The 19,264-nt window shown below is 35.7% G+C and overlaps 1 protein-coding gene across 4 annotated transcripts in view; it reads right to left on the minus strand.

Annotated features, from left to right (window-relative positions):
- LOC114080805 (ceramide synthase 3) overlaps positions 1–19,264 on the minus strand; it is a 159,471-nt gene that overhangs the window by 42,879 nt on the left and 97,328 nt on the right. For all 4 annotated transcript variants that reach the window (XM_071608667.1, XM_071608668.1, XM_071608666.1 and 1 more), the window contains 5 exons: positions 17,635–17,692; positions 17,073–17,123; positions 13,176–13,268; positions 10,050–10,178; positions 6,468–6,574 (listed from right to left, as the gene is read on the minus strand). In XM_071608667.1, the coding sequence (XP_071464768.1) occupies positions 6,468–6,574; positions 10,050–10,178; positions 13,176–13,268; positions 17,073–17,123; positions 17,635–17,692 (438 nt within the window). The remainder of the gene's footprint in view (positions 1–6,467; positions 6,575–10,049; positions 10,179–13,175; positions 13,269–17,072; positions 17,124–17,634; positions 17,693–19,264) is intronic.

Consider the following 19,264-nt stretch of genomic DNA (forward strand, 5'->3'; position numbering starts at 1 on the left):
GAGATCTGAAATCCAGTGACCAGTGGTGGAGAAATAATATAACCACAAGTATATATTCTCTTGGAGATAAGCAAGCCAGGTATTTGAATATTATTTATAGTTTCGAATATTTTGATGTTTTCTTTTTGAAACATCTGAGAATCACAGGTCACTAATAAGAGTCTTTATATAAATAAGGGGTGGATACAAAGATCTCTTCTACTGCCAGTAGGCATTCTCAGAGGCTAGGAACTGTATCTCCCACTCCTCCTACTCTTTACAACACCTAGCTCTGGGTGAGTTCAAGCCACAAAGCAATAAGCCACACTGTCACCTGAGGGCTGTGCTGTGATAAACGAATATTTAACTCTCAGATTGCAAATCAGCAAAATAGTACACCTTCCCTTCAGATCAATTAGTCTGGAGAAAATTAATATTAGCTTTTATAATTGATAGAGCAAACTGTCAGGAGGCAGGGGAATGGTTTAGCAAAGAAAGGTCTTTCTAGCCCACTGATTATCTGGTAGTATTTGTATAATGTTCAAGTGGATAAATACATTCAATAATTCAAAAATATACACATTATTTGAAAATAAAAGTTGGGAATACAATATAAAAAAATGTAAGCCTACAATTTAGATGGTTTCAAATAAAAATGCAAACAAATGGGATTATAGGCAATCAAAGAAATTTGACCAATGCCAGTTTGGATTTCTGCCTAACATGAATGAAACAATGCTTAGCAAAGCAATGCAATCAACTCTTGCTGCCACTGATTGATAATCAGCTAAATAGGCTCCTCAGACATAGCAAGAGGAATGGAGACAGGTGTTCCAGTTGCAGAAGTACAAAAGGGAGAACCCTTGGGGAAAAGCAAACATGCTTGAAGCCTGGGGAAGTGAAAGAAAAAAATGAGTGTGATGTATAAGCCCCAGTTCTTTTACTAAAGGCTTTCAGACAAATCTCAGACAAGTAGAACCTCAGTTGGCTTTCTCCCACCCTACACTGTATCTCATCACAAAATGTGCAACAAGAGCAACTGGGAAGAACAGAGCAACTAGATTGCAAACAGCCCCCTTAGCACCTAAAAACTGTCTGGATCTAAGTCCATTAGCTGAGCTGCCTTCTGATGCATCTGTTATCCACACATGGCCCATGGTGGATTCCCAGTAAATCTAGACTGAATAAATATCCTTGAGAAATCCATCTATGGAGTTACAAGTTTTGGACAGGTGGGTGGAACCAGGCTGACAACAAGAAATTCAATTTTCCTCTTGGGCACCATCAAGATGATTATGTAACAAGTCCAAGTTGCTGGGAGGCTCAGCTAGGGTAGTATAATGTCATCGAAGAGAAGCTCCCTTTCTGCCAATAGCTTTTCAAGCAATGAAAATCAGTCAATGTCAGTAAAGAAATATTTTTACCAGCAAAAAATCTTATAGTTAAGTCTGTTATATTGTTTATTCATAATTCAACTGAAGATGGCAAACAGTGGTTCTTGCTGCCCTCTGTAGTGGATTGGTGAATTCAGTTCTCAGATCAAGAAAGTGTCAAATGCATGTAACTAATTCTTCTTGAAATTCAGAAATGCTGGCAGGAGAATAAGTTCCTAAGTCTAGGATTTTTAATGTTGAAGTGTGTGGGAAAGTAGTGCACTATCTCCACAGTCAACCCCTCCACTGTGTTTGACTGTTATGGAAGCAAACAGGCTTGTTTATTTGAGACATAGGAAAAATCTGAAATGAATGTTCTCCATTGCTAAATTAAAAGCCAACCCAGAAGGAATAGCATATAAATTTCTCACAGAGTTCTCTGAACTGAGAGCTTCTATGATGTGTTTTTTAAAAACAGGTCTGCCAATTCTTGGAAACAATTTACATCAAGAAACAGAGTTTCCTTCCTTTGATTATGAGCTGGCCTTAGGGATCTGGTTCCAACCAAGACCAAGGAGTAGGAAGAGACATGATAAGACTTCTGAGGCAGAGTTCTAGAAGGATAGTGTCTGCCTACCTCTCTCATAATGCTCATGCATGAATGCAGCTGCTTTTCTATAAAGAGGCCAAGCCCACATGGAAGGGGTCATCTGAGGAGCTCCAGTCTACAGCTCCAGCTCAGATCTCAGACAGCAAAGAGTCTACCAGCTGATGCTACTTCAAATATGTGTCTGAGGAGGGCTTCAAGAAAATTCCAACACTAGCCACTACCCAACCACCCAGCCACTATCTGATTGTAACCATATGAGACACCTAATTGAAAACCATCTAGCTAAGGCTAATCAACTTTAAGAACCATTAGAGATGGTTGTAATGTTGAAACATTACCATTGTGATGCTGTTGTTTTAAGAGAGAGGTCTGTAAACTATTGACTGTGGATAAATTCTGGCCTGCAACACGTTTTTATACAGCCTGTGGGCTAAAAATGGCTTGGTGCATTTTTGAAGAGTTACAAAACAAAACAAAAAAAATATTGAACAAAGATGATATATGGCCTTCAAAGCCTAAAATCTTAACTCTCTAGCCCTTTACAGGAGAAAAATTTCTCCACCAATGTTCAGATGGTTTGTTATGTAGCCACAGACAACTGGAATGTGTGGTGTCTTTGGATATGAGATGCATAGTGGGGAAAGTGCTGGACTTACACTGCCATAAAAATCACACCAAAAAACTATCTCCAATTGGAAGTCAACGTTTATCTCATAAATAAATGCTACCAATGCCCGGGCTGTAGCTCAGTGGTACAATGGTTGCCTGGCATGAGTGAGAACCTGTATTCAATCCCCAGTATTGCAAAAATAACAATGATGATGGTGATAGTAATAATAATAATGATAACGAATAATTGCTATCATACAACACTGTAATTTCACAAACATACTTTTTCAGTCAAAGCAATAGTGATAGTAATGTGATTTATCAACCAAGGAATGTATGAGGCATATATTTTGAATTTGATTCTAGATTAAACTCCAAATTTTGAAATACTCATTAATAATTCTAGCAATAATAAATAGTAAAGATTCAATAAATGCTGCCTAAGTACCAGACATTTTACTAGAACTATTTTATGTGTACTACTTCTGGTAATCCTTGTGTCAACCCTTATTTCCATTTTAAAAATAAGAAAACAGAGGAGTTGAGAGATGACCTAATCTGTCCAAGATCACAGGCCTGAATCCAGGCCTGAGTCACATCCACTGCACTGGGCTGCTCCTGTCCAGAAAATGCAAGACACCTATCCAAGGTAGAGAGAATGCAGCAGGCTTGCCTCTGGCCAGACACCCCCTGGGTGTTAATTAAGGGTACTGTCCATTCACCTAGGATGAGGCTTAGAACCAGAGTCTCCATCCATCTTTCTGGGATCCAAGAATCTTCAATAGTACCAATTCTTCTGTTGAGGGGATCTGAAGTATCCAGATTAGCCCTGCACTAAGATGGGTTAAAGGCTGTTCCTCAAGACAGGGAGGCCCTCTTTCACCACTTCTATTCAACATAGTTCTTGAAACACTGTCCAGAGCAATTAGACAGTCAAAATAAATCAAAGGGATATGTATAGGAAAAGAAGAACTTAAATTAGCACTATTTGCTCATGATATGATTCTATACCTAGAAGACCCAAAAAACTCCACCAGAAAACTTCTAGAAATAGTAAATTAATTCAGCAAAATAGCAGGATATAAAATCAACACCCATAAATCAAAGGCATTTCTGTATATCAGTGACAAAGCCTCTGAGAAGGAAATGAGGAAAACTACCCCATTCACAATAACCTCAAAAAAAAAAATAAATAAATAAAATAAGATACTTGGGAATCAACAAAAAAGGTGAAAGATCTATAAAATGAAAACCACAGAACCCTAAAGAGAGAAATCAAAGAAGACCTCAGAAGATGAAAAGGTCTACCTTTCTCTTAGATAGGCAGAATTAATATTGACAAAATGACCATACTACCAAAAGCACTATACAGATTTAATGCAATTCCAATCAAAATCCCAATGGCATTCCTCATAGAAATAGAAAAAGCAATCATGAAAATCATCTGGAAAAATAAGAGACCCAGAATAGCTAAAGCAATCCTTAGCAGGAAGAGTGAAGCAGGTGGCATCGCTATACTAGACCTTAAACTATACTACAGAGAAATAGTAACAAAAACAGCATGGTATTGGCACCAAAACAGACTGGTAGACAATAGTACAGAATAGAGGACCCAGAGACTAACCCACAAAATTACAATTATCTTATTATTAGACAAAGGTGCCCAAAACATGTATTGGAGAAAAGATAGCATCTTCAAAAATGGTGCTGGGAAAACTGGAAATCCATATGCAACAAAATGAAATTAAACCCATATGTCTCATCATGCAAAAAACTTAACTCAAAATGGATCAAGGACCTAGGAATTAAACCAGAGACTCTGCATCTAATAGAAGAAAAAGTAGGCCCTAATCTTCATCTTGTGGGATTAGATCCCAACTTTCTTAATAAGACTCCTATAGCACAAGAATTAAAACCAAGAATCAATAAATGGGATGAAATCAAACTAAAAACTTTCTTCTCAGCAACAGAAACAATGTGTGAGGTGAATAGAGAGCCTACGTCCTGGGAGCAAATTTTTACCCCTTACACATCAGATAGAACACTAATCTCTAGGATATATAAAGAATTCAAAAAGTTAAGCACCGAAAAACAAATAAACCAATCAACAAATGGGCCAAGGACCTGAACAGACACTTCTCAGAAGAGAATATACAATCAATCAACAAATATATGAAAAAATGCTCATCACCTTCTAGTAATCAGAGAAATGCAAATCAAAACTACTCTAAGATATCATCTCACTTCCGTCAGAATTTCAGCTATTATGAAGACAAACAACAATAAGTGTTGGCGAAGATGTGGGGAAAAAGGTACACTCATACACTGCTGGTGGGACTGCAAATTGGTACAGCCAATATGGAAAGCAGTATGGAGATTCCTTGGAAAACTTGGAATGGAACCACCATTTGACCCAACTATCCCTCTCTCTCCTCGGTCTATACCCAAAGGACTTAAAAACAGCATACTACTGGGATACAGCCACATCAATGTTTATAGCAGCACAATTCACAGTAGCTAAACTGTGGAGCCAACCTAGATGCCCTTCAGTGGATGAATGGATAAAAAAATGTGGCATATATACACAATGGAATTTTACTAGAATAAAAGAAAAATAAATTTGCAGGTAAATGAATGGCATTGGAGAAGATAATGCTAAGTGAATTTAGCCAATCCCCCAAAAAACAAATGCCGAATGTTTTCTCTGATATAAGGAGGCTGACTCATAGTAGGGTAGGAAGGGGGAGCATGGGAAGATTAGATGAACTCTAGATAGGGAAGAGGGGTGGAAGGGAAAAGGAGGGGGTAGGGGATTAGCAAGAATGGTGGAATGTGATGGACATCATTATCCAAAGTACATGTATGAAGACTCGAATTGGGTGTCAACATACTTTATGTATAAATACAGATATGAAAAATTGTGGTATATATGTGTAATAAGAATTGTAATGAAAAAAACCAAAGTACATATATAAAGGCATGAATTGGCGTGAACATACTCTATATACAAAGATATGAAAATTGTACTTTATATGTGTAATAAGAATTGTAATGCATTCCGCTGTCGTGCATTTAAAAAAATAAAATTAAAAAAAAGGCTGTTCCTTTCAAGCCATCCAAACCTTCCCCACATGTTTACTCTGGTTTCTGTCAATCAAGACATGAGAAATTATGCTTGCAAAGGAAGGACAGCTATGGGAGACATAATATAGGTCCTTCACTGCTAGTCTATGGCTAAACAAAACCAACAGACTGATCAAAAGCCAATCAGTATCAAAAGGATACCCCAATTATTTCTAAAACCAAATTGTTTCACAGAGAATGAATTGACTTTAGTTTCCTTATGTGAGAAGTTGGAATGATATTACCTATCTTTTAAGATTTGTTGTGTAGAATAGAGCCAAGATATGTACAAAACCTAGTGTAGCAGCTGGCACTTAAGGGCTGTAAGTACTATAACATGGAGCATGCCTTTGTTCTGGAAACCCCATGATTGGTCAATGACTTTTCATTGAGAAAAATGGAAAAGCTGTTAGTCACAAAGGAAGATCTTAGTCATGAAACAAGACCAAGACACAGAGTAAGAATTGCTGTTCACCGAGACATGGAATAAGAACTGCTGTTCACACATTGGGTTACATACTCTCCATCTCCCTTTGTAATAAGCCTCTCTGCACAGGAGTGTGGTTTTTAATTATTTATAAATTGTAAGCTATTAAAAATTTCATGTTCTTTAAATAAAAATAACTTCATAATATTCTTTTCTTCAACTGAACTTGGAACAAATAACTGGAGATCAAAGTAAGGACAGAAAGGGCAATGTTCTGATGTAAGAATGCACCCAGGCCACCTTAGCACACTGACCAAACACAGAGCATGGAACTTTGTCTACTCACCAGAAGGGGAAAATAATGAGACGGCTGATGAAAAATATGGCAGAGAAGATGAAAAACAGGGTGTTACAGGTTTGCTTCCATCCAGCATAAGAGAACATCTTAGCAGACTAAAAACAAAGAAAGAAATTGCATTCAGATAAAGTAATAGTGGCATAGATTTCAAAAATTAATACATGAAATGATATGATGTCTAGGATTTGCTTGAAAACAGCCCAAGAAAGTGAGGGGCTGTTCATGGGCCCATGGTTAAACATGATTGGCTATACTGACACCTGTTGAAGTTGGCTGGGTCTGCCATACTACTTGCTTGCCCTGTGTTTGAAATTTTCCCTAATGTAATGACTTAAAAAGATATATTAAAATGACTGCAATATAACTCCCATCTTTCAAAATCACTAGAAGTTAGCATAATCATTCTCAGCATATATTTAATTTGGGGATCATCTATGTAATATCTTCTTCTAACTCGGAGGAAAGCTGGACTGGAGAAAGGCTGGGATAGGAGTGAAATCCAGGTCAGGCTGGGAATGCTGCAATCAAGGTGCCTATAGCAAGGCAGATAACAGAAGAGGTGTCAGGAAGCAACTCTTGGGGCCCTCAGCTGGTTAAAATAAAGTTTTAAGCACTTGATTATTTCCTATTTATTTTAGGCTAATCTATACTGCTCATACTATCGCATTGAATAAGAATAATTATGAAAAGGGATGTTGAATGCAGTATTGGAAGGTTAATTGATGGGGATAGTTTATTGCACTATTTAGCGCAGCCCAAGGCTGAAGGGGAAAGTTTCTGTTGAGAACTGGGGATGAAGGATGAGGGATGGGAAGCAGTTGCTGGGATGCAGACCATCCTCTGGGAAGCAAAGGCTTCAACTCAGAACTGATATTGCCTGGGAGGCTCAAGCTCATTCTTAAACAAGACAGACAACATATGTATGCTCCAGGAAGGTTTTATGTTGTATTTTCCATGCTTTTTCCTACTTACTCAGGGGTTAGGATATGGTCAGCCTGTGAGGTTAGCAGAAGCCCCATAGGGATTAGCTCCAGCTGCTGACATGGAAGGCTAGAACACCTGGTTAGGTGGGAGGCAGATGCGAGGACAAAGACCAGAAGTTTGGAGTGACTGGAATGGAGTGGGTATCTGTCTGAAAGGTCAGAGGCCAGGCCAGCATAGGAATCTAGAGATGTGCATAGGAGTGGGAATCTCTGTAAGCCCACTTATAAGGGCAATGCAGCACTCTTGGGCAAAAATAAGCACAACACATTCTAGACTGTGGGACGATCAAATACTAGATGACAGACCCTCGTCTCTGCTAAATATTAGTCAAGATATATTAAAGTGTTGGGTCCTAGATACAAACTTGGACCTGGGGAAAACTAAAGAGGAACAGGAAGATGTATGGAGAAAGCAAAAGGTTGTTATATATGAATAAGATATATATTCTTATATATGAATAAGAATTGTAGAAGTGGAATATGTTTCTTCTTGCAAAAAAAAAGAAAAAAAGAAAAGAGACAAGAAATGTACCACCAAATGTATTGAAGAATATGAAAGATTAATAGGCTCCATCTTAAGGAAGGTCTAAACATGGGCAAAAGTGGTACCATGTCTGGGTTCAATTAGAACTTGACTGAGAGGACAAGTACTAACATGACTACCCAAGGAAGCCTTGGAGTATACGTCCTTGGGAGAATATTAGAAAATGGGTCCCTGCCACCACTTAATGTTGTCTCTACCACTAGTTGTTGATGGAAGGTACCAGCCTTATGCACTGAACCTCAAGTAAAATCATGACTTGTGAATCAAAAATGATTCATGATCATTAACAACATGAAGCTGTTCTTTTTTTTACCCATGAAAGGACCTCTAGGTTTGACATTTCATTTTTCTTCTGTGTTTTTTTTTAACTAAAGAACTTCAGAACATTTCAAAAGTAATGAGCTAAACTTCAAAATATGCCCTAAGGGATAGATATGACTTCTCATGTTACAGCTGGGGTAGAAAGCAAATAACACATGATTTGCCCAAGTCTCTTAGGGAGTTATGCTGTGTCTGTGACAGGAAAGAGGAAGGTGAGGGGAAACCCCAGTGTTTATTCTTAGTTTGAACATATAACTCTCCTTAATTACACAGTTAAAGTGTTGTTGTACTGGAGATACATTAAAGGCAATTGAACAAGAGCAAAACAGTGCATTAGGCTGGTACCGTCTATAGAAGTCACAGACTAGGATAAAAGTCTTAAGTCCCGATCAATGTGGTCTTCATTTTCAGTCAGGGTTACTGAGACATGATCAGAGAAGGAGGTAATTATAACAGAAATGGCTACAGTCAGACAGTAACTCATGAAAAATCTGTCCCAATCGTTCTTGTTCAAAGCCATTTATTGCCTTAAGTAAATGGCCAATAATTTTGACCCTCAGAATGGGATTTACATATCTAATTACAATTATGGACAAAGTAGAAACAACATTCAGTACACAGAGAATACTTTAACTGTAACCAGGTGCTTTGAAAAGGCTTCAAATGACTTCTGGTTACTTCTCAAATAGGGTTTGGCAAATTACAGTCCAGCCAATGGGCTAAAGCTGGTCAAACCTTAAGAATGGTTTTCATATTTTTAAAGGGGTATAAAAAACTCATGAAAAAAAAAAACAAAGAGAATATGTGACAGAGATCACATGTAGCCCACAAAACTAGATTTACTACCTGGCCCTTTACCAAAAAGTTTGCTGAACTCCAATCAAGAAGAATAAGAGTCTATTAAATTTAATTTCTTCCATATCAACCTATATTTAGTTATTAGCCTTCCAAGGAGCAATCCTGAACCAAAATAGGTTAGCATCATTTTCCCTGGGTTCATTATAAATGAGTATATTGAAGTGAATAACTAAGAGGTTCTGGGAAATGTTGCTCTAAATACAGCAGGAGATCTGGCAGTGAGAGGATCCTTCAGTAACAGCCTTAAGGTCAACAGGAACTGATGTATCACAGAAACAGGTCAAGAAAACTGTCCTAATGTTGCTTTGTTCCTCATATTTTATGTGGTATGGGATAAGGAAGACTCTTGTCTTAAGGTTTTCTGCTTCAGAAAATACCCTAACCGCTTTTTCTCTTTTAGAAAATGATGACTTTTAAAAAATATCAGCTTGCCTTCCTTAAAGCAAGGAATTATTTTGGCTGAAGAATGGGGTACTCAAGCATTGGCTTAAATGGATAGATGGTGCCTTACAACTTTGAGAATCCAGAGTACCATAAATCCAAATATTCCTTCTAAAAGGTTAAAGTTTGTTCCTTCTTCAAATATGTCGTCTTACTCCCTGAGCTAGCATTAGCATGCAACTTTCATAAGTGGAATCCCACAAATTAACCTTTCACTTGCACCATGGAGAAGCCTAGAAAATGAAAACCAAGAGGTTTGATTTCTTTCATATTGAAGGATCTAGGAACCCAGAGACATTCTCAGACTTTAGGTGTTTTCAAAAAGAGCCCTACTAAATAGTGCACAGATAATTCTTTCTGTGAGCAGTTACAGAAACCCAGGAGTGGTATTGTTAATATATTTTTTTAAAGGCAAATGTTTACCTCCAGCCAAATGTCAGCTACATCATGCACAATCATCACGAGGGTCCCACTGCGAATATAATTAGCACACCAAGAAAAGCTCATCAAACTAATAGCAGCCAGGTGGTGGATGACATTAGCTAGAAAATCCTATATAACAAGAGGAAAATAGAGGCCATTAAGCAAATGCAGTCATTTCCCAATCACTGGAGGACATGATAATGATAATAATAATACCAATAACCTGCATCTGCATGTTTTGAAATTTATAAAGCACTTTCACTTTAATTTTTAAACACAATCTTTGTGAGGAAGCTAGGCCAAGTATTATCTTCATTGACAAAGTTATTTACGTTTGAGACAGCACTGAATAGTTGTCATCTAATCCCTATCATCTGCTATTCTTTCTACTGCCCCACACTGGACATACGTGTACCCATACAGAGATGCACACACACGTAACAAATACACATACAAAAGCATGTCCTTGTGTACATTCACATGTATTGTATATTCCTTGTTTAATTCCAAAAGGGAAAAATGATATAATAAAACTATACAACCATTAAAGTAAGTAACTGCATATGAAATAAGTAACAAATGAATTTGGAATAACCATATCAGAAAAATCAAGGTTAAGGAAAGCTACCACCACTGAGCATAAAAATGTAAGAGATTTTCTGCAAAGAAGTACAAATAGCCAATTAGCACACAAAAAGATGTGCAACATCCTTCATTTTCAGGGAAATGTGAATCAAAACTATACTGAGGTATCATTTCACACTCACTAGGATAGCTATAAAAAATGATGTGCAATAACAAGTGCTTACAAGGATATAGAGAATTCAGAACCTTGTACACTGCTACAAGGAATATATAATAGCACAGTGGCTTTCTTAAACAGTCTGGCAGGCAGTTTCTCAAAAAGTTTGATATAAAATTATCTTGCCCAGCAATTTCACTTTTGAGTGAAATAAAAGCATAAGTTCATGTAAAATCTTCTTTATGAATATTCACAGGATTACTTATAGAGTCAATTGGAAGAAACAACCCTAATGTCTATCAACTGAAACATGAATAAAATGGGGTATATCCAAAGAGTGGACAATTATGCAGCAATAAAAATTAATGAAGTCTGACACATAAACAACAGAATATGGACAAACCTTGAAATATTATGCTTTGTAAAAGGCTTCAGACACAAAAATCACCAAATATTGTATGATTCTGTTTATGTGAAATATCCATGAAAGGAAAATCCACAGAGATAGATTAGCAGTTGCCAGTGGCTGAGAGACACAGGGAGTGACTGCTAAAGGGTACAAGGTTTCTTTCAGAGGTGGTAAAAAAGTTGATTTCACAAATGGGAACATATTAAAATCCAATAAATTACATGTTTAAAATGGTTGAAGTATTTGGTGACTATTTCAATAAAGATGCTTAAAAAAACAAAGATTTCAGTTTCCCTGAAGCCAAACTAAAAGACTTAGTATGACACTAATAACAGATTTATAGAGCAATTGCTGAAAACCAGGAATTGTTTTATGTAATCCTCACAACAACCAGAGGAGATAGGAACTATTTTTAGTTCTACTTTATAGATGAAGAGACCAAGTTTAGGGATTTTTAAAAAATATTTTTAGCTGTAGATGGACACAATACCTTTATTTTATTTATTTATTTTTATGTGGTGCTGAAGATTGAACCCAGTGCCTCACAAGTGCTAGGCAAGTGCTCTACCACTGAGCTACAAGCCTAGACCCAAGTGTAGGGATTTTAACCAATATGTTAGTGAGTCATAAAGTCAGGGATTCAAACCCAGGCAACTGACTGCAGAGGTGTGCTTCAGCCATCCCCTAGTAGTTCTTTTGTCTCTAAAGGTATGAGTTTACCCAACATAAAACATATACTTAATTTTAATTATAATCAAATCAAAGGTAGAAGAAATAAAGGATTATAATAGGATCAACCTATGTATCTAGGAAAATCTTCTTAAAAAAACTATTTTATTCTATCCTTAAGAAAAAGAACCAATTAAGTTGTATATATTATTAGCCTAAAATTAGCAACAGTTAATCTATAGCTACTATTGAGTTATATGGAAATGGAAATAATTTCTATCAGATTTTTTCACACTGTGTTCTTACATATAGAGAATCTGTTTTAATTGAAGATGTCTAGTTAACTGCAGTATGCCCCCTAGTGATGGGTAACATCCATCACTCACCATAAGCATTTAATCAAGCCAACTTCATTTTACCTAATATTGAATTAAACTTAATTTTATTTATCAAATTTTGTTACAAACCAGACTTTTGCATAGGCCAAGAGTTTTATCATTTGATCTGTGTTGCTTACATATGAGGAATTCTTGTGACTGCATTCAGGGTCTAAATTGGTTTGCTTGAGCAGGGCATCGTGGCACACCTGTAATCCCAGCAACTTGGAAGGCTAAGGCATGAGGATCACAAGTTTGAGGTAAGCCTCAGAAACTTAGCAAGACCTTGTTTCAAAGGAAATAAAAGACTGGGGATGTAGCTCAGTGGTAGAGCACACCTAGGTTCAATTCCAACTACCAAAAAAACTAAATAAATAATAAAACACAATAAAATAAATGGTTTGTTGGACCAGCAAAAAGTTCAACCAAACATTCCCTGAAATTCATCACTTTGTGACTTCAGAAGAGGCATTTGGATGGCTGTGACTCAGTTTCTATGAACATAAAATAAAGTTAATAATGCTTGAAGCAAAATTTCCCAAGAAGAATGTCTGATGAATTCAGGGAAAAACTCAGAAAGTATTATGTAAAGTAAAACTAAGAGATGTGGCTGTGGAATGAAAACTAACTTTTTTTCTTGTGCTTTAAAAACATTAAATTTCTAAATCAAAAGAAACAGATAACATAAAAGAAATTTCTTTTCTTATTGAATGGGGTGGGGCTTCAAAGTTAAAGCTTCAATAGGGTTTCACTGAAAATATTTACCAAGGCACAAAAGCAGGGCATAATTTACATTATTTCATGTATTATCAAAAGCAAAAGAAATGAACCAGAATAAATACAATTTAAAAAAATTAGAATTTTGAGGAGAAGGATAAAATTTTTTGAGGAAACTTATATAGAAGAAATTTTGTAAATAAGACACTTACCTTTCTCTTGACATCAGAGCCAAGGCTAAATAACAGAGACCAATAAAAGCTCATTTCTAAAATGTAGTACCAATACTGGGATGGCAGCAATGGCTGAGGAAAAGGAAAGTAATCATTGCATTAAATGTCATCTTGTCAACGATTTATTTTGATAAATTTATAGTCCAAAAAATTTCCTAAGTAATGTTGATATATATTTCTTTTTTTTCAACTTACAGAAACAAATTTGCAATATTTCAAAGTGACTTATTTCTAAAAAGGTAGAGAAGCACTCCAAAATCAAGTTAAATGTTTTATATAAATAGTTCATAAAACTCATTGTAATTGTCTTATATTAACTAAATGAAGTTAAGTTAGAAAATCAATTATAAAAATATTTACTTAAGAACAATGGGAAATCTGCTTTGTTCCTCCTATGCTTCTCCTTGTTTAATGTTTCCTAAATACTACTGAGAATTTATCTTTTCTGGTGATAGTCTGGTGGTCAAAATTCATCCATTCTCAAATGGGATAGTAATAAAGTATGCACATTTACTTAAGGACTCTAAAACTTCTGAAAAAATTAAGAAATAAACTTTCACTGCTAGGCTTTCTCTTAATACTTGTACAGCAGGGGATGCTTATTTTAGCTAAGTTGAGGCAATCTATTACTTGGTATGACTGATTGTTACCTTGATGCCCAACCAGAATGCTGACTTTGGTATCCAGACCTTGTGTGGTTCCCTCCTACACTAACTATGGACTTGATCCCGGTCTTTAGTCAAAGGGATATAAGCCAAAGGGATGGAAGCACAGACTTCATAAGCACCCTTAAGAAACCTTAGTTATCTTGCTGGAGAGGCTGCAAAGAAGAGAATAAAGGGGCTGACTGAGAAAAACATGAATGAGGGTCAGCCGCTAACTGACTGAAAATTCAGGGATGAACTCAGCTGACATGTTTACCTAAGCCTAACCTAAATTGCCAACCCAAATCATGACCAAATAAATGCTTACTGTTTGAGGCACCAAGTTTGGGGATCATTTATTATATATCAAGATGATTGATACACCCGAGAAGATAAGAGAAAGTTAGAGATGGAAGATGATAATACTGGGTTATAGTCTAGATAATGCCTGGGTTTCTTTTGGTCTAACCTTCTTTGATTTTTTTAACACTGAAGCTAACACATTAAAAAGACTATTTATTTTATCCATGATGAACTCATCATCCTCGATAAGATCATAAACAAATTTAGTTTCTTCTTTTTTATGACAAATGAACCTTTTATGACTAACCTTAGTGAAAAATACTTAAAAATATGAACAAAAGGAAAAAAAAGGGAATATCTGTTTGAAGGTATATGAGAGCAACCAAGGCATCCGGAACCTATGGAGTAAAGACCCCCAAAGAAAAGAAAAACGCATTAAAGTAAAAGTTTTATTTCAAGAAAACATTTTATAAAGTACTACAAAGGCTAAGCAGAATAAATTCAAAGAAAATCATTTTTATGCATATCACAAAGTCTGCATATGACAATTTATAAGCAGTTATGGAGGCCAGAAACTAAAAGGCAGCAAAAGTTAAGGAGGATTTTTGATAATCTCACAGTACTAGGAGGTAAACTGGTGTTCAGGCCACCCAAGGAAAAGAAGTCATGGTAAACACTGTATTCTTCTATTTAAAACCACTGAAGAAAACAGTGAAATTTATGGGTAAGCTGGAAACACACCTATCCGCACAAAGATTGTGGTCCACACAAAAGTAGATCAATCACATGACATACTTCAATGCCCAACAGAAGTGAAAATAATACTTTTAGAAGGAAAATATCATCCTGACCATCTATGTTTAAATATCCAATGTCTGTCGCTCAAAAGCTATAAAGGAGAAGGAGACAGGAGCAAGAAAGAAAACAGATCCAAATGTGAACACATTAGACTTATCTGATTTATATCCAAAATAACATGAAAAAACAGGCTAAAAGAGAAATTTTCTGTAGAGAACTGAAACCCATAAAAATAATTACATAAAAAATTGAGAATTGAAAAATACAGTAACTGTAACTGTGAATTCAAAATATGTGTTTATCAACAGATTAGACACTGCTGGTAAAAGCAGTAAGCTGGAGGACATGAAAGTATAAAAAAGACCCAACTGTAAAGTACCTGAAATTTTAACCCATTTTCATGCTAACAGGTTGATTTGCCACAAGTTTCCTGGTTGCTAATAGAAGGCAGGAGATAAAGTATAGTTTATGATTGACAGTAATAGCAGTAGTCAGACTATCAGTATCTGGGCCACTTATTCCATCCTCAGTTTCCATAAGACTAAACAAAGAGGACCAAATGACAATGGCATACACAGTAAATTGTGTTACATGAGAGGAACCCTGAGCTAGGGGACCTAATTCTTTCATGATGAACAGTAGCATGTTTCTCTTTTCTCTGAAAAGAGTATCCCTATATTTTGCGACTGTTTGCTATACAAACATCCCTGAAAAATTAGTCTAGAACAAAAGACAGTGCTTCACTTCACGTGACATGCAAAAATCTAAAAGACTGGAGATATTCTCTCAAGAGACTGAAGCAAAGAAAGTGAACAGGATGGAAAATATTTTTAAAAGCATAAGAGATATATGAGGCCCAGTTTAATGGTCCAGTATATTAGCACACTTGTAATTTGAATTCCAGAAGATCGGAGAGAAAAGAAGGAACAGAAGCAATGGCTAAGAATTTTACAAAAAAATACATCAAGCACAGGTTGCAAATGTACTAAGAAAGATGGACACTAAGCAAGAAAAGTTCAAAGAAAACTATATCTATGTATATCATAATAAAACTGCTGAAAGATAGGATAAAATGTTAAAATCAGCTAGAGGAAAAAGACATTATTTTCTTTTTGCTTCTTTGCAAAAGTAAAAATGACAGGTAAATTCTTAAAGAAGCCAATGGGATCCAGAAGAAAATGAAATAACATCTTTGAAGTGTTGAAGAAAAATAATTGCTAGCCTAGAATTCTGTACCCAGCAAAATGTCCTTTAAAAATCAAAGGTCATACAACAATTTTTAGCCAAACAAAATCTGGCAGACCGACTGTTAAAAAAATACCAAAGGGACTCTTTTTCAACTAGAAGGATAATAATCCTAGATGGAAGCATGGCAATGCAGATAGTAATGGATACCAAGAAAAGAATAACTTGACTGATTTACAAAACAATAATAAAAATAAATGCAGAGCTCCAAACATTTGAAGCAGGAAAGTAAATGGTATATTCTAATGACTTTTCAATAACCAAAAAAAAAAAAAACAAAAAAAAAAACAGAGCTCTAATTTGTATTAGACTCCAATTAGTCAAGGATGTATATTTGTATATTGTAATCTCTAGGATAGGATAACTAATAAAGAATTAAAAAGCAGTGAAAAGTCAACAGAAGGGAAGAAATGGGATAGCAACTTTTTAAAAAACTTGAATGTGGGGATGGGGGTGTAGATCAGTGGCAGAGCACTTGCCTAGCACTTGTGAGGCACTGGGTTTGATCCTCAGCACCACATAAAAACAAAAAATAAATAAAGTAAGTAAAGGTAAGAAGAAAAGATACAGAACTGTATTTTAAAAAAAACAAACTGTCCCACAGAAAAGCAAGATGGGAATACAAAAGGAAATGGATCGAGTGGATACAAATAAAAACAAATGGTAAAATGGAATATTTAAATCTAAACACATCATTCATTTAACCTGTGAAAAAACTAAGGAATGAGACAAATGATGAGTCACCAAGAATGAGGAAACCCAGGTAGAGAAAGAGCTGATGATGGCACGGTAGTGGGCAAATAGTAGAAAGAGGACTAAGACCTAAGGGGCAATTTTGGGGGACTGGGTGTTGAAAAGGGGAGGAGCTATATTAAAGGGGTCTTACCTGTCTGGGATAGCCATTCCAAACCTCCCAGAGGTCATATGCCCAAGGTTTCTGGAAAAAAACAACAAAAACAGGAAGCCAGGAGAGAAGAAATAAATTTGTCAGAGTCAAAGGCTAATTTCAACAGAAAACAGCTATCCCTGATATTTACTGGGGGCAAAGATACACTGCACAGGAAAACTCGACTTTGTATATTCTTATTGCTTCTGTTGTACACAGTTCTCCCTGTCTAGGTATTTATCCATATTCCTATATGACACCCCCACCAAATTCACTGCTTCTAATGAATCTGGGATCAGTAAATAGTGCTATCTCATTGAGGGAATTATTTTGAACAAGTGAATCTACTAAGTTATTTCTGATTCAATTACTGTGTCTATAGCAATAAAAATATCTTGAGACATCCATACCAATAAAATATTTGAGCAAAGTCTTGAATTTCAAGAGAAAGCTCTAAATCTGGTTATCTAACTGGAGGTATTATATCCTAAAGGAATTCATAGGCAGAAACTTTAGAAATTAAAGGCAGATTCCAACCAAAGATATCAAAAAGGAAACTTACATCATAAAGAAATGCAATTCCAGCAACAGTAATCATTAAGTAAAATGCAAATCTCCAGCTGCCAAAAGAAAAAAAAAGTCTTTACTCCCTTATAAACATGATTGACATCTGAGAAGAAAAGGATTTGGTATGACAGAGTTTGGAAGAACATACATTCTGGAGTCAAAGAAATCTAAATTCATATCCTGGCTCTGCCATTTATTATATATCTACAACCTTAGGTAAATCATTTCACCTCAGGAAGTCTTAACTTCCTCATCTGTATAATGGGAATAACAAAACTTACCCCAAAATGTAAAATAAATTAAAGATAATTTACAAAAGTATTGATCATGGTTCTAGTATGAAGTAAGCAACAATACATATTAGCTACTTATTATTATGACTAGGCCAGTTCTGGATACATAAAAAATAATGAATTGTCATCAACGTAGAGAGAAGCAATCTAATTAGCTTAATAACCTATTTTAGGGGCTGAGGTTGTGGCTCAGTGGTAGAGCTCTTGCCTAGGATGTGTGAAGCGTGGGTTTGATTCTCAGCACCACATAAAAATATAAATAAATAAAATAAAGTTTAAAAAGTAACCTGTTTTATTCCCATTTAATTCCTACTTGAAAAACTTGCATGTGGCCAGACTTTACTCTTTTTTCTTAAAATCAGAATTTGAAAAAAAAATAGTTTTCTCATGTATGGGGAAAGCTTTACATATTAAGAACTTAAAAGACATCAACTGATAGCAACATATGAATCTAAATTTAGATCCTGATTCAAATAAACAATCTGTAAAGAAAATTATAAGACAATGAAGGAAATCCAAACACTCATTAAATATCTGTTTGCAAATTAAAATTATTTTAGTATGATAGTGGTTTTTCACTTATGTTTAAAATAAAGAGTTCTTCCCTTTTAGAGATACACCATAACAGACTTAGTAGTTAAACCACACAGTGCCTGACATATTCTTAAAAAATTACCTGTGGCTGGGGAGAGTAGCCTGAGGAGGTATTTAGATAGCATAATATTGGCTTTGAGTTGATTGTTGAAGTTGGTGATTGGTAGTAGCAGTCATAGTTCATTATGTAGTCTTTCTACTTTTGTATATGTTTGCAACTTTCCAAAATAAACAAAAAGCTTATACTGGGGCTGGGGATGTGGCTTAAGCAGTAGCATGCTCGCCTGGCATGAACGGGGCTCTGGATTCTATCCTCAGCATCATGTAAAAAAAAAGATGTTGTGTCCACCGAAAACTAAAAAAAAAAAACATTAAAAAATTATCTCTCTCTCTCTCTCTCTCTCTAAAAAAAAGCTTATACTAAAAGTTATGGCAGGGCTGGGAATTCTCTCTCTCTCTCTCTAAAAAAAAAAGAAAAAAAAGCTTATACTAAAAGTTATGGCAGGGCTGGGGCTGGGGCTGAGCCGTAGAGTGCTCACCTCACATCACATATGTGAGGTCTGGGTTTGATTCTCAGCACCACATAAAAATAAATAAAATAAAATAAAGGTATTGTGTCCAACTACCACTAAAAAATAAATATTTTTTAAAAGTTATGGCTATTTTATCTAATGATTGCTGAAGCAATAATAATACCAAAATAAATTTGAGTGAGGCCTTACAGTGTTTTCCTCAATA

This window comes from Marmota flaviventris, chromosome 2 (assembly GCF_047511675.1).
Source record: "Marmota flaviventris isolate mMarFla1 chromosome 2, mMarFla1.hap1, whole genome shotgun sequence".
Taxonomy (NCBI): Eukaryota; Metazoa; Chordata; class Mammalia; order Rodentia; family Sciuridae; genus Marmota; species Marmota flaviventris.